Source organism: Peromyscus maniculatus, chromosome X, assembly GCF_049852395.1.
Source record: "Peromyscus maniculatus bairdii isolate BWxNUB_F1_BW_parent chromosome X, HU_Pman_BW_mat_3.1, whole genome shotgun sequence".
Classification (NCBI taxonomy): domain Eukaryota; kingdom Metazoa; phylum Chordata; class Mammalia; order Rodentia; family Cricetidae; genus Peromyscus; species Peromyscus maniculatus.
Genome location: NC_134875.1, coordinates 100,329,650 through 100,345,514, shown reverse-complemented (window position 1 = coordinate 100,345,514; position 15,865 = coordinate 100,329,650). Strand labels below are relative to the sequence as shown.

General features: G+C 31.8%; 1 protein-coding gene across 11 annotated transcripts in view; it reads left to right on the top strand.

Annotated features, from left to right (window-relative positions):
* Nucleotides 1-15,865, top strand: part of Dmd (dystrophin) — a 2,251,111-nt gene that overhangs the window by 924,602 nt on the left and 1,310,644 nt on the right. For 10 of the 11 annotated variants that reach the window (XM_076562037.1, XM_076562041.1, XM_076562039.1 and 7 more), the window contains exons 22-26: nt 3,581-3,726; nt 5,878-6,090; nt 7,530-7,643; nt 8,774-8,929; nt 12,422-12,592. In XM_076562037.1, the coding sequence (XP_076418152.1) occupies nt 3,581-3,726; nt 5,878-6,090; nt 7,530-7,643; nt 8,774-8,929; nt 12,422-12,592 (800 nt within the window). The remainder of the gene's footprint in view (nt 1-3,580; nt 3,727-5,877; nt 6,091-7,529; nt 7,644-8,773; nt 8,930-12,421; nt 12,593-15,865) is intronic. The other variant, XM_076562042.1, reaches the window with a different exon arrangement.

Genomic DNA, 15,865 nt, shown 5'->3' with positions numbered 1-15,865 from the left:
TATACCAATGTATATTTCAGTCAGAGGATATGATAATTCCTTTGATTGTGGAACCCATATAGAAAATGACCTTCTTGGGGGCTCATTCTCCCAGCAGGGAAGCACTTTGTGAATTCAGCTCCTGAGAGATGACCCCAATTATTGGATACTTTAAAATATGTGTTTATTAGTTCATTGAGAATTTCATAGTATGTTTTGACCGAATTAATATTCTTTCCTAACTCCTCTCAGATCTACACCATACCATACTCATTTAACCTTGTTCCCTCTTCTCTCTCTCACTCACTCACACACATACACTCTCTCTTTATTTATAGCCCATTTAGTCCAATTTGTGCTACCCATTTGTTTGTGTGGCCTTTTACTGGAACATGGTTGATTTATCAAGGGCTACACTCTGAAAGAAAATTGTCTTTCCATCTCCCAGTATCTATTAATTGACAATAGCTCCTCACATAAAGGTGGCATTTATGTATAACTTCCTCTCTCCATATTAGAATTTGTTCTGTCACATGATGTGATAACTACTATAGGTTCATAAGTGAAGTTGCCCTGTTCAAGTAATCCTTCAAGTATTACCCTGCCATTCCAACTCGTGGTATGATATTTGTTTCCTCTTGTTACAGACCTATATGCCACATAACATCTTTTGGGTAGGACTTGGATTTTTCTAACCATTTCTTTAACAAATCTTTTCATTTATTTACTATATAATATGAAATTATTTCTCCAATCTTCACTTCTTCTTTTTCCTATAACTGCCTTTGCTACTCTCAATATCCCCTTATTTCTTTTGATGCTCATTCCAATAGCTATTCTTTCTAGTAATTATTGGTTTGAAGATTGATTCAGCAATTATAATTTAAACCTCAGGTGATAACTAAGTTTTCACTTCTTGCATTTCTGGTGCTTCAAGTATTTGTAGAATAATTGCAAAATTAAGAAATTACAAGTAAATGGCATAATTTATTTCTCCCAAACATATTATCATCCATATTTCTGTAAATGATGTCGAAATTTCTAAAAGCTTAAGGGACTTAATGAAAGTAGGATAGCTGAGTCCACATCTAAGTTTTTTTGGAAATGAAGAATACAGTTCCTAATTGTTCCACTCAACAGCCAATGTATATAAAATCAAGAAGAAGCAGTCTTTTTACGTAATAAAATTTTGTCAGTGTCTTACTAGTAAAAAAACCATTTCCAACACCTATACTGATTCACTTTACACGTAATTCTCTATCCTGAACTATGTGCATTATAATGATATGATTTAAATGATTACCAATACTTCTAGCATGCTTCTAATATACATTTTCTCCAAACCACTGCCACAGGAGAAACAAAAACTGTTTTCTAAAATGCACATCCTCACATTAAATCATTCTGTATGAAATCTATGATCCATCCAACATATATTCTCTCGTCTACTATTATGCCATCTGAGATCTTTACATTATAATGCCTCCATTCACCATCACCATTTATAAGACCCCTTTGATTTTGTTTATGAATATTTATATAATACCCAAATAAATGTATCTGATTAATTGTGAAAGAAACACATTGTTTATATAAATTTAAACACTCAGTCTTGTGCATGGACCTTAATGGCAAAGAACATTGGCTTAGCGGTCAAAAGCAGATAATATACCTGCAGATGACCTGAATCAGTTTCCAGTGCCCATTTTAGGCAGCATACAATTGCCAATAACTCCAGCTATAGAGGATATGATGACCTATTCTGGTATCCACAGGCACATGTTGCATAGACTTACATACATACATACATACATACATACACACACACACACAGGAGAGAAAGAAAGAGAAAGAGAGACAGAGAGAGAGAGAAAGAGAGATTAATATAGTTAAAATAAAACAAAAAAATACTACAAAATTACTGAGGTTTAAAGCACTGAGTGACCTTTTAAAGAAAAAAAACTGGAAATGAAAAGAGTAAGTGAAATCTCAAAATAAATGTGGGCATTAACTCTTAAGCAAGCATATACTTGTTGAATGCTGTTCTCCATTTCCAGTATTTCAGTATGAATTTTTAAAAATCATATTCTAAAATACTTTACAACGTCATTCCATTTTTTTTTGTATCTGTTGAGATTTGCTTTGTGACAGAGTATGTGGTTGATTTTAGAGAAGGTTCCATGGGGTGCTGAAAAGAAAGTATATTCTTTTGTGTTATCGTGGAATGTTCTGTAGATGTCTATTAAGTACATTTGAGTCACAACATCTGTTAGTTCCTTTATCTCTATGTTAAGTTTCTGTTTGCCAAACCTGTTCATTGGTAAGATTGGGATGTTGAAGTCTCCTAATATTAGTGTGTGGGGTTTGATATGCTATATTTTTGGATACATTTATATTAGATTATATTAGATTGTCCTACTGTTCATTTTGTTATTTTCTCATATTTTATTCTATATGTTTAACTCTGACCTATCATTGCATTTTACTTTTATTGTGCCATTTGATTTGCTATGAAATCTATCCACTTAATTATTTCACAGTATTGTACTTTATTCTGCTTTAATGTACTTTATTATGCCTAAAATACATTACACCATTACATTTTGAGGCAGTATCTCATGCAGCCCAGGCTTCCTCAAACTTTGTAATGTAGATGAATCTAGCCTAGTACTCTCGATTCTCTTGCCACCACTTTGCAATTGCCAGTATTACAGGTATGTATCACCCTGCCCAATTTATTATACTATTTTATGGTTTCTAATTCTTGGCTAATTTCTCCATAAACAGTCAGGGTAAGTATAGGAATCACATATGTAAATGCTTACCAACAGATGTGTACATAGAGAGACACTATAAAAGTAATAAATGTCTTTTAGTTGTTGTTTGGGTTGTAAACCTAGATGGTTTTGTTTGAAATACTGGATTTGAACCTTAGTAAAAAATTAGTTGGCTATCTTTTACAGTCTGAATTGTATTAATTATAAATGGCTTTAATAATATCTAAGTAATTGGTTTATTATTATTCAGTGTGATTTCTATTACAGTTCCTGATACATATTAATCATATATAAGCTGATTTATCTTAGTAAAATCAGTGATGTTTTCTTTTAATATCAATGTTTTTGGATAATAGTATTGTTCTTTCCAAAACAATCACAAAAGAAAGGTTGTTTTCAATGTGTGATATACTTTCTCCAAATAGAATCTATATGACATTGGGAAAAATACTCAAACTCTGTCTCTATTTCCAAACCTTACAAGTGAATAAATTAACTCAGAGTTTGGTTGAGATGAATTTTAAAATTTTGAATTTTCAAAATTTGAAATTGAAAAATTTGAAAATAAAATGTTCAATTTTAAAATTCAACATATCTCATAAAGTGTTCTTGACATACCACACATATATTAGGTAAGAAGGTGGCTCCATTATAACAACCAGATTCCATTATATTTCAGGCACAGATATTATTAATAATATAATTGTATTTGCTGACAAATAAGGAAAATATGACATGGTTTAAATTGATTTAGTTAGACTTTTCTTTCCAGGGTTTAAATTGATTTAATTATTATTCTTTTTTTTTTGTTCCCTTTGATAAAGTTTTTGACACTTTACCACCAATGCGCTATCAGGAGACAATGAGTACCATCCGGACGTGGATACAACAGTCAGAAAACAAACTCTCAATACCTCATCTTAGTGTCACTGAATATGAAATAATGGAGCAGAGACTCGGAAAATTACAGGTCTGCGGACATTTGAATATCATAAGCAACAAAGAACATGTCTTATTTGTCAAAAATTTGCATTACTGTTTCATTAAATATAAATAAAGATAATTATGGTAGGAATCATAGGTTAGTAATTGAAAAAAATGAACAGGAGAATTTGAGACTATAACATGACTTTTTTATTTCTATATATAAGCAACTTCATAAATATACACAAATATATATAGATATTTGTGTTTATAGTAAAAGTAGTACCTTTAGAATAATTGTGGAATAAAGCTATAATTTCCTTTTAAGTTTAGTGTACACTTTAATATATCAAGTATGAGTATTAAAATTATATCTAATTATTTTGTCATAATTACATATTTTATGAATCCTGATATCTTTTTTTTTTTTTTTTTTTTTTTGGTTTTTCGAGACAGGGTTTCTCTGTGTAGCTTTGTGCCTTTCCTGGAACTCACTTGGTAGCCCAGGCTGGCCTCGAACTCACAGAGATCCGCCTGCCTCTGCCTCCCGAGTGCTGGGATTAAAGGCGTGCGCCACCACCGCCCGGCCTGAATCCTGATATCTTTAAGCATAGGTAAAATCAATGAATTTATATAATTTGTTAGGATTTAATTATAAGATTATGATGAATATTTGATAATGAGTAGCTATAACAGCCTAAGTCAGGAAAGTTTAAATACTAATATGAGAAATGCATGTGATGTGAGGACATGTAAGAACTAATTTTTTGTTGATTTTAAAAGTGCCTTGTTGTGTATTCATTCTTCTAAAATCTGAAAAACATATAATATGGTTAGAAATCAAGATATTATGTCTATATTTTAAGAATTAAGTTAATAAAACTATTACATTTTTGCTATTTCAAGTACCTTTCAAATGGCTGTATATTAGTTCTTTTTAAAATAATTTGAAAGCAATTGCATTTAAATATTTTCTTATGTATAATCCCTAATTGTAGGCCATTTTCTCTATTATAATATAGAAAAATAGAAGTAGGGTTCGTCTTTCTACATATTTGGTGTAGTAATTCTGATGTTCACTTGAATGTGTGACCCACAGAACTAATAAACGTCAGAAAAAAAATGAGCATATAAAAGAAAAGCACTTGCAAAGTAAAGAAAGTACAAAACAAATGTTTGATTAATGACTAGAAATGTATATTAGAACAGAAAAACAAGTTAAAAATAAGCAATCATAAGTACCTTTGGGAATGTATAGGGACCATGTGTCATAAGGGAAAACCAAAATTACTATGTACCAGGAAGTGTTTTCAAAAAATTAGAATGGTGAAATATTTTAAAATATCTGGTAGAGAGGAGAGTCATACATGTCCGTAAGATACAAGAACAGCCAATCCAAAAACACCAAAGAAAAGAAAAATAACACAAAGAAAAAAATTTTTTTTTCTAAATCCAAGGAATAATCTTCCAATGAAAGTCACCAAGGAGATAATAAACATTGAGTAATCCTATGACAAGTTTTAAATGCAATTCTAAACGATGAAGTACAGAATGAGACATAATCTTTCCTAGAACGTAGTATAAGTTAGAAGTAAAAAAAATCTCATTTAATTATGGGAATTTAATTTTTTGAGGCTATCTCTTCAGTATTTTATATTGATACATAATTTTTATTCAATTGTACATATTAACATAATTTATGAAAACTTGCATCTTTCCAAAAAATTAAAATTATGTTCAATGATACAAATAGATGAATGTAAACACAATTAAAAAGTGGAAAGTTAGAAAATAATTATAAAACTTTAGTTAATTTATATTAGTACTCAGCTATCTTAATAGTACATTCAATTTTTATCACACATATGAATACAATTTAGTGATAATTTTAAGAAGGAAGGTTAAAGATTTGCTTATTGAGGTTTCATTATAGGTGAATTAAAATGCATTACTTTTATAATAAGCCTAATTATTAATATGTAGATATTCAGTAAAATTGGGTATACTTAATTTCTGGCTAAATATGATTTGGAACCTATTACACATTATTTGTAAGAATATATGTAGAGTGTTTTATCAGAAATTGTACTTTATTTATGTCTTTATGTATGCTTTCAATTAAATTCTTCTTGATGTGGGATAAACTCACCAATTATGCATCATTTAGTGTAAATTCACCTTGCTTTTTAATTTTGAGGCTTTGCAAAGTTCTTTGAAAGAGCAAGAAAGTGGCTTCAACTATCTGAGCACCACTGTGAAGGAGATGTCCAAGAAAGCACCTTCAGATATAATCCACAAATATCAGTTAGAATTTGAAGAGGTTGAGGGACGCTGGAAGAAGCTCTCTACCCATTTGACGGAATATTGCCAAAAGCTAGAGGAACATATGAACAAACTTCGAAAAATTCAGGTAAGCCTAGGTTTTGGTTTTTATATTCATACTTATTTTCCACATAGCAGAGCATTGTAAAATGTGATGGAAAATAGATATTTGACCCTCACAGTCCATCAAAGACATCAATGAGATTAAAAGACAAATCTTTCACAAATGAGTATAACTATTTTTCCTAAGAAAACAGCAGTGAGTTATTCTTCTTGGATTTTCTATAAAATGTAATTGATTCTTTTCACTAGCACCAGTTATAGTTCAAATTTTTGACATAATAATTTAAAACATGCATATTCCATTAGTTATATTTTCCTTAACCTGCGTATATAATTTACCACAAACATACATAAATACACATTTATTACATATGCATGTATTATATGTATAACAGGCATATATTTTCACTACCACATTTCACTCTTGAGTATATGTTTAATTTCTGCTACATTGCCTTCCCTCCAATGACTTCTATTAACTTAATATTTTAGTAGTTCTTTTTATTTAGAGACTGGGTTCCTCTGTGTAGCTTTGTGCCTTTCCTGGAACTCACTCTGTAGTCCAGGCTGGCCTTGAACTCACAGAGATCAGCCTGCCTCTGCGTCTGGAGTGCGCCACCATTGCCTGGTTTATTTTAGTAGTTCTACTACACTAATAATAACCTGGACTGAATATAGTAATTCAATAATTACATTTGAGTCTGAGATTCTAAAGTAGTTAATTGTAGCTAGAGTTTTCCAGTCCTGACTGGCCCATGGTCAAGACGAATCTCTCTCACCCACCAGTCCCACAGCCACTCAGACTCACATAGAGACTTATATTGCTTACAAACTGTATAGCTGTGGCAGGCTTCTTGCTATGTAATTCTTCTATCTTAAATTAACCCATGTCTATTAGTCTATAAATTGCCACATGGCTCGTGGCTTACCGGTATCTTTTACTGCTCAGACAAAGAAGAAATTAAAAACTTTGTCTTTAAACATAACAAAATCTTCCCTGAAAATCCTCAACCGAAGGAACTGTTTAAACTGTCAACTGCAGAGAACAATTTGTGCAAGTTCAGGTTTAGGGACGATATAAAGACACCATTACATTGAGTTTATTGTTCATCGTTTGTTTTATGTACACTAAGGGCACATTATTAGTATTATCATTCATTGTTTTGTAACTTAAAATTTCTCAAGAGGTACCATGATTTAATATTCTCTAGATGAACATCATAAAACCACATTTGGTAGTATTTTTTTTTATTTTTAACAATAACAGACTCAACACACCAATGCTCATACTATAGACCATAAAATGCAGTGTTAGAAATATATTCTTTTCAAGAATAGCTACAATGAGACATCCCTCAAACATGGAAATTGTTTTGCAGCTTATGTTCAGACATATCATAATAATCAACTGTGTTGAGAACAATCAGCACTTAGTAATACCTTAAAATTGTTTTTTCATTCCAGAATCACATAAAAACCTTGAAGAAATGGATGGCTGAAGTTGATGTTTTCCTGAAAGAGGAATGGCCTGCCCTGGGGGATTCTGAAATTCTAAAAAAGCAGCTGAAGCAATGCAGAGTAAGCTTTTTATTGGATGCTTTTCAAATGATATCTTTTATATGGACAATGCTGTTTAGTTAGCTTAGTCACTTGCTGATGGGACAGTTCCCAATACCTGAATACATTTTGGATGTACTAGCACCTAGTTCATAAAGGTCTTGGATATTGCTAAACATTCTTCAAGGCCCTCAGAAAAATTGTTTAAGCATCCAAAATATCACTAGTGCCAATATTTCCTATTATTTGGGCCTCATTTAATAAATCTTAACACAAAATTCCATATAATTTAAAGAAAACTTTAAGGTACTATTAGCTCTTACCGTAGGTTATTATTCATATTGGATTGCATTTCAATGGACTATATAATAGTGTGTGTTTGTGTGTGTGTGTGTGTGTGTGTGTGTGTGTGTGTATGTGTGTTGTACACATTGCAGGAGTGACAGAGGCTAATATCATGTGCTTTCTTCTCTTGCTTTCCATTGTATTTTTTGAGACAGTCTCTCAATGAAATTGTAGCTCATCAGTTGTCTAATCTTCCTAACTCACAAGCACTGGGTGTACATTTTTCTTTGCAAGCAGTAAAATAAGTACACACAACACTGTGGCAAGGTTTTTACATGTGTGTGTATATATGAATTTAAGTCCTCTTTTCATAGCAACATCTTTGTCCACTGACCCATCTTCTAAGCCCAACAATATATATTTCTGAAATGTTATTCATCAGACCATTGTCTTGCAACACAGAGAAAGTAATGATTCTCTTTATATAACTTGCTTTTCAAGTAAAAGCTAAAAAACAGTCATGTCATCATATTATGAACAATTATTAAAGTATTCTGTTTTTCAAAACCAAAATTACTTTGAATCTATTCATATATGAAGCACATCAATTTGACTCATTTTCTAGCAAGAAATATCGTTTATTTGAAAGTCGTCTTGAGAAAAGTATCATATATATAGATAATTCCCTGCATCATTCATGGTAAAAAACAGCCAATAAATACTTTAAGGACTTTATATAGATAGATTTATATTTTTGTTACTATTTTAATAGTCAAAATCCATATAGGATGTGGTGATGTATACATGATCATAAAATTTATGGCAGTACTTTTTCAGTCATGTTAAACAAAATGTTGTTTCCTTAGCTTTTAGTCAGTGATATTCAGACAATACAGCCCAGTCTAAACAGTGTCAATGAAGGTGGGCAGAAGATAAAGAGTGAAGCTGAACAAGAGTTTGCATCCAGACTTGAAACAGAACTCAGAGAACTTAACACACAGTGGGATCACATGTGCCGCCAGGTATGAGAATTTAGTTCACTGTGGCTAATTTGGTCAGCCTTCATCATTATCTTCATTTAAAACTTTCTTCCTGACTATGTTGACTGTCAAAAATCACTCTTATTTCAAACAAATTCACCGGTTTCTGTCATACATGACTACTTTTTAGTCAATATTTTCAATAGTACCTAATTACCATACTTTTCAAGTAAAATAAAATTTCTAAAAATGCATCAATTTTATTAATTGACTTAATAAGGATAGAATGTATATTTACATTTGCTAGGTATGGAAATAAACTCTATATTCATAACCAAGCTTGCCAATTAATACAGATATTTATTTCTAATTTCAGCATTAAATTGTGGAAAATAAAGCACATTTATAAGCAGTGTGTATCAAATAGTTCGTGCACAAAACATGACGTTTTGAACTAAAACAATGATTGCTTTTAAGTTTAGTAAATTTGAAAGTTAAAGACAAGTTTAATTTATGTATTATAGAGTCTTTGGTTATTTTTAAGTACCCTTCTAATTTGAAAAGAAATAATGCCAAAAGGTAAAAGTTAAGTTTGAAAAAGGAAAGAATTTATAATAGAAAGTCAAAGCAAATATGTGCAGTTAATAAAATCATTGACAAATGCTTAACTGTTCTGTTAACTCACAGATGAGATAGCCCTGGGTCAGCTAACTTGTAGTCATTGATAGAAGAGTTGCCCAGAGTAAAAGAAAAAAAACTTAAATGGTGGATTATATCACTGAAAATTTCCCACAAGGCCTGGATGAAATGTATTAATTTTAGTAAGAACCTAAACAGAGGACTAGAAAGAATACAAACATTTTCTGTCCTTTAAAATCTTGTTTCTGTCCCCTTTCCTCCATTTTACTTGTATAGTGTAGCATAATTTTTTTTTACTACAAATCTTGACTATTAGTCTTTTTAATACTCTGTATCTTCAAATGCTTCATAAGATTCAGGGAAAGAATAGTAACTATCTAAAAATTTAATATCACATTGGCTTAGGTTCTTTATGGGTTCACTGTGAAAAATATGTGTTTATTAGAATAATTGTCAAATTTACTGTTGATGAGATATATGAGTGAAAAAAATTATTTGTATTTGGTAGATAGGTTGGTATATTGACCTAGAGAGAAAAAAGTAATAACTATATTGCATTCATTATGATTGATTTGTAATTCTACAGATATTTAGTGGCAAAAAATGCTAAAAATTTCATTTCTCTGAAACAGAGCATTATTTAAAATACAGAAACTTGTTCAAGTTCCGAAACTTGAAACAGTTCAGTTTCTTAAACAGAAACACCATTTAAGGAGTTATACTTGAATGGAAGTGAGGCATTTTACACTAACTGTAATAGCGTGGGGAAACATTATAACAAGCTGTTCAAATATAGGGCATTGTTTTAGAAGTTGTAAGTTTTGCTCTTTTTCTGATAAATGACTACTAAATTATAGAACAACTTAAATTAAATTTTCAGAAAGTGATGTGGTTTTAAAAACTAGACTTTATAAAATGGGTCTATTGCTCCATGATCCAGGGTTTGTCTAGTTTCAGGGATTCCCGTGGTCCAATCTTCAGCACTAAAAAAAAAATAACCAATAAAACAAAAACGAAACAACACCATCAGACATCCAATTCAAATTTCTATATACATTATTTACCTTTATTTTCAAATACAGTATATATATATATATATATATATATATATATATATGAGCAGCTTTTAATTTTCAGTAGATAAGTTAATGGTAGAACCTATCTATATAATAATTTGTTTATTCCCCCATTAAAGCATACAGAGAATTTTTTCTAATCAACTGCTATTTCTAAGATACATTGAAGTGCATATATGCAACTCTATATACTCTGATTTACTCTTAAGTATTAAAAAGAGAAATTTAGATTCAAGAGTATTAGACTGTAAACCTATTTGACTAATATAATACCTTAAGGTTGCATGCTATGGTGTATTATTCTTTTTTTTTTTTTTTTTTTTGGCTTTTCGAGACAGGGTTTCTCTGTGTGGTTTTGCGCCTTTCCTGGAACTCACTTGGTAGCCCAGGCTGGCCTCGAACTCACAGAGATCCGCCTGGCTCTGCCTCCCGAGTGCTGGGATTAAAGGCGTGCGCCACCGCCGCCCGGCTATGGTGTATTATTCTTAACAGGCATGGAAACTTCTTGCCTCCTCTTCCAATTGATCATCTTCACTATTTATTCTTTCCCTATTTTATAAATGAAAATATATTAATTTTGGTTACTTAACTATTAGTCATATTTGAACATCCTCTGCAAGTACACCCATTATACATGTGATCCATATTACATAACATCATATACGATGTATATCTTTCTATCTATCTATCTATTTATCTATCTATCTATCTATCTATCTATCTATCTAATATATATATATGTGTGTGTGTGTGTGTGTGTGTGTGTGTGTGTGTATTGTACATAGCCATATATTCTTTTTAATGACCCATATGTACATTTTCCACTGTTTTGCACTTAGGTTTATGAGAAATTATAATAACCATAAGAATTTAAATACTAGAACATTTAAAATTGCACTCAAAATATACATAAATACAAAGTAGCCACTTGTGTATGTGCCAGTAAAATTATTAACTGCACATATTTTCTTTTTTTTTTTTTTTCTCTTCACAAAGAGAATTGCTACATAAAACAATGAGAATATTATAATATAGCAACCTGGTTATTTTATTAACTATGCTAATTAAAAGGCTCCATCTTATATTTATAACTGTACAGCATATTCAAATCCCATACGTTTTTGTTCTCCTTTGTTTGTTTTTTGTTGTTGTTGTTGTTGGTGGTGGTGTTTTCTTATTGTTTGTTTTCTTGTTTTTGTGTAGAAATAGAGTTTAATCAAAGGCTGTTGTATAACTCACTTACTTGGTATGATCTCATGATAGCCTCCCAGAGTGTTGGATTGTAATCATAGTCCACAATGATTGGCTGCCATGAGGTTTTATTATTCTTGTGTATAAGAATATATTGACAGTAATTATGAAATAGCATTCTAAATGTAATGAGCTTCATTGAAGTGTTAGTCTGATCTATTGCTAAATTAGTCCATTTTCCCAGAAAATAATAGTGGGTCTTTCTAGTGTTTTCTTCAGTTGCATACCCTGGTCAGCTCTGCTGGTCTGATCATCAATCCTCCAAATTCCTTTTAGTGAGGGATAGTTGTGAGAAAACCACAGTACCAGTCTCTGCTAAACTGGCCATGCATTGAGTGAAACAATACCAAGAGGACCCAGGTCATCTCAATTGCCCCTTTCACAGGATAGGAAGTGAAAGCTGGTTGTTTATGTCATTACACATGGCCCTTCTTGCTTTACCTTTGCTGTCTAAGCTCTTTGTTATTTATATACTGATCAGTAAGTAATATGGTGAAAATAATGCATTTCATTGCCAATCCTTAATGTTTTACCTTTTGTTGTTTTTGTTTGTTGGATTTTATGAAAGGTCTACACCAGAAAAGAAGCCTTGAAAGCAGGTTTGGATAAAACTGTAAGCCTCCAGAAAGATCTATCAGAGATGCATGAGTGGATGACACAAGCTGAAGAAGAATATCTAGAGAGAGATTTTGAATATAAAACTCCAGATGAATTACAGACTGCAGTTGAAGAGATGAAGGTAAAAGAAAACAAAGAAAGAAAAAATAAAAAGAATTAGAACATCGTTGAAATTGTGATTCTGAAACATCTATAGTTTTTGTACCACTGTTCTTTTAGGAACATGGAAATAGTGCTTATAGTGACTTTCAAAAAAAAGAATCCCAATAGTTTTATAAAATAGAGAATGATTACTGATTATAAGACAATTGATGGGTGTGAGATGCTACTTTGCAAAAAGTTTGATTTGTAAAACATCTGTGAGGAAGTACATTTTATGTGAGAGATGTGAGTCATGAGAAAAAGCCAATGTTCAAAAATAAATTACAGAAGCACATTCCTGTCACAGGAAATACTTCTAGCAAAGATCCTATGATGAATTGGGAAATGAAATAATAAAGAACTGCCTACACCAAAGCAGTAGAACAGAGGCTAACTAACTTGAGATTCATTTGAGGCAATGGATAAATATCCATTAACACCATAGTTGTGAAGGCTATGATAGGAATCCGCATTCCGAGTAAACAGAGTAGATCTTTTAAGGATTTCTCATTAAAATCTATGATGATTTCAAATTTGACTGTGAGAAGGTCATGATGAGACTAGCTATATTAACAGTAGGTACGTTGAAGGTAATACAAATCATTCTTTCTCTGCTAATCAGAAATACATAAGGCAAGTCCCCAACTATGACTACTCATGTTTTATCTGTAGTAGAACAACATGGATGGATGATATGCCATCCCATTCCATTTTGACCTTATAAATTTTAGTCTAGCACCTTTATGATTTTCAAAGTCCTTGCCAGCTGTTGTGTTCCATCCCATAATATCACAGTTATCTGGTGGCTTTTTTCTATCACCTCTAATAAAAATCAATAAATACAATTTCAGATCTCTGAGAAGATAAATGCTGCTTTATTAGCTTCTTTGTTTCTTGCTGGATTCTTTGGTTTGGCTCAGTGTCTTGCTCAATGTCTATCTGTCTATTCTGTATCTTTATAAATACTCCATGCTAACTTTTTGTGCCACTGGAGCAAGCACTGTTGATTTTATATATATATATATATATGCCACCCAGTGAGATAGTTTTTTTTTTTATTTCCATGGATGGAGAGTCCTAGTGTGCTTCAAATTTTAAAATTGTGAAAACAATTGTGAAAGTAAGTAAATGGTCCAATCAATTTGTTTGCTTTGATTGGCATGTTTAAGTAATTGGTCTAGCTAAACAATTGGTGCAATATGCTGGAAAATTGAAAGAGAATGACTCAAGCAGCCTCTGGCAACAGCAGCTAAGGGAACTAGCAAAAATTCCAATTTCTTGACATTGTGCTTATAAGTCAAGGAATTTCTTGAGGTCGGTTTGCTGTCTGGTGTACAATAATGGGACTTGCTATAGATTTCTAACTGTGCTCATTTGAAGAGCAATTTCATTTGTATTGTTGCATATACCAGCAGACTTCTTTGCATATCACTCACTTTGAGACAAAACAAAGATCTCCTTTATGTTTATTTTTCCCTGTCATTAAAATGACACTACTGCTTGGTAATTGCTTTTTATTTTTTTACAAGTAAACAAAAATTTTCTTCTGTCATAAAGGAACTAAAGGGAGTTTTTGATGAGCAGCCTCCTACTTTGAATCTCTTTTGGAGACCATCATTGATTATATTCTTAAACTTTGTAACAAAAAATCTTTAAATTTATTTTAATATATTTCCTTTATTAATATAGCTCTGCTTCTGTTTTAATCCTGGAGCTTAGGAAAACATAGACTTGTAATAAAAAGAAATAATTGAAGCATACATTTTTTTAATGACTAAAGCAGTGATATTTGTTCTTGAGATGGCATCAGAATGACCTGGAGAAGGTGTATAAAAAATTACTTAGAGGCTGGTGAGATGGCTTAGTGGCAAAAGTGCTTGTTGCCAAGCTAGAGGACCCAAGTTCCAACTCTTGGGCCCAGTGGTGGAAGGAGAGGACCATTTATCACAAATTGTTTTTTGACATCCAGATGTATATATACGCTCAGATGTAATAAGTAATAAATGATAAGTAAAATATATGATGCTGTGCCCAAGATTCAGAATTTGAATATTACTAATGTGAGGCAACTGATTATTGTATATGAATATATGAATCTAACTAGATATATGTGTCTAGCTATATATATATATATATATATATATATATATATATATATATGACCTAAATATATATATATATTTAGGACCAAATTACAGTAGCCAAAATCTGCATTATTTTGCCTGAGATCCACTTTAAATTTTGTGATATGCTACAAGTATTAGGAAAGTAAAATTGTCTCACCTGCCTTTCAACTAATGGTGGAAGAATATGTGTATACAATGCTGCAATTCCCTTACCCATGAAAGCAAAAATTCTGAGGCAAACGTTTCCCAGAGCTTTCCTGTAGGACTAATGTCTACTCATTAATTAAATTGGCTAGAAATATCCTTAGATCTTCATAATTTTTCTTCACTGTCTTATGCCCACTATATATTCAGCTAATGACATTTCCTTCATAAGCAACATACACTTCATCTACTTATAGGTGGTATTGTTGAAGTCAGGAATAATCTAAACTACAGATTCTCATTCTCTCTCTCTCTCTCTCTCTCTCTCTCTCTCTCTCTCTCTCTCTCTCTCTATCTCTGTGTGTGTGTGTGTGTGTGTGTGTGTGTGTGTGTGTTCTAAAATTCATTTTCACATTGTAGCAATATAGGTTAAGTGTACATGGCCTCCAACTAAATTACACAGACTACTTTCTTATGAGGATTATTTGGTTTCTTAAACTCTTTGCAATGAGCAAAACACACATGGTGGGGAATCCTTGATCGTATGAACAAAACAAAAGCAACCAAAACATTTGTGTTAATGCCAGATGATGTTGAAGAACAACTGGGGCCTTTGCATACATAGGTTATTGCCAATGAGTAGGGATAACTCTACTATCCAATCACTTACCTGTCTAGAAGGAAAATAAGAATGAGACTGAAGTCATGATGACTAAAGAAGCCCCAGCCATTCAACAGAACCATAACAGTGGACAAGGGCGTGTTTTATATGTTTTGCTATAGCTAGTGTAGATGTAAGATATTTTATACATATATAATATTTACATATATATTACTGAGCGATTGTGTTGAAATGAGCTTCTATGTGTACAAAATGGATGTTCCAATTTTTAAGCTTTATGAAACACATTTTCTTCCATGGGAGAACAGCAAGAATAGCTGTGAGACATTGTTCTTTAGCTTTCTAAACTTCTCAGTTCTCA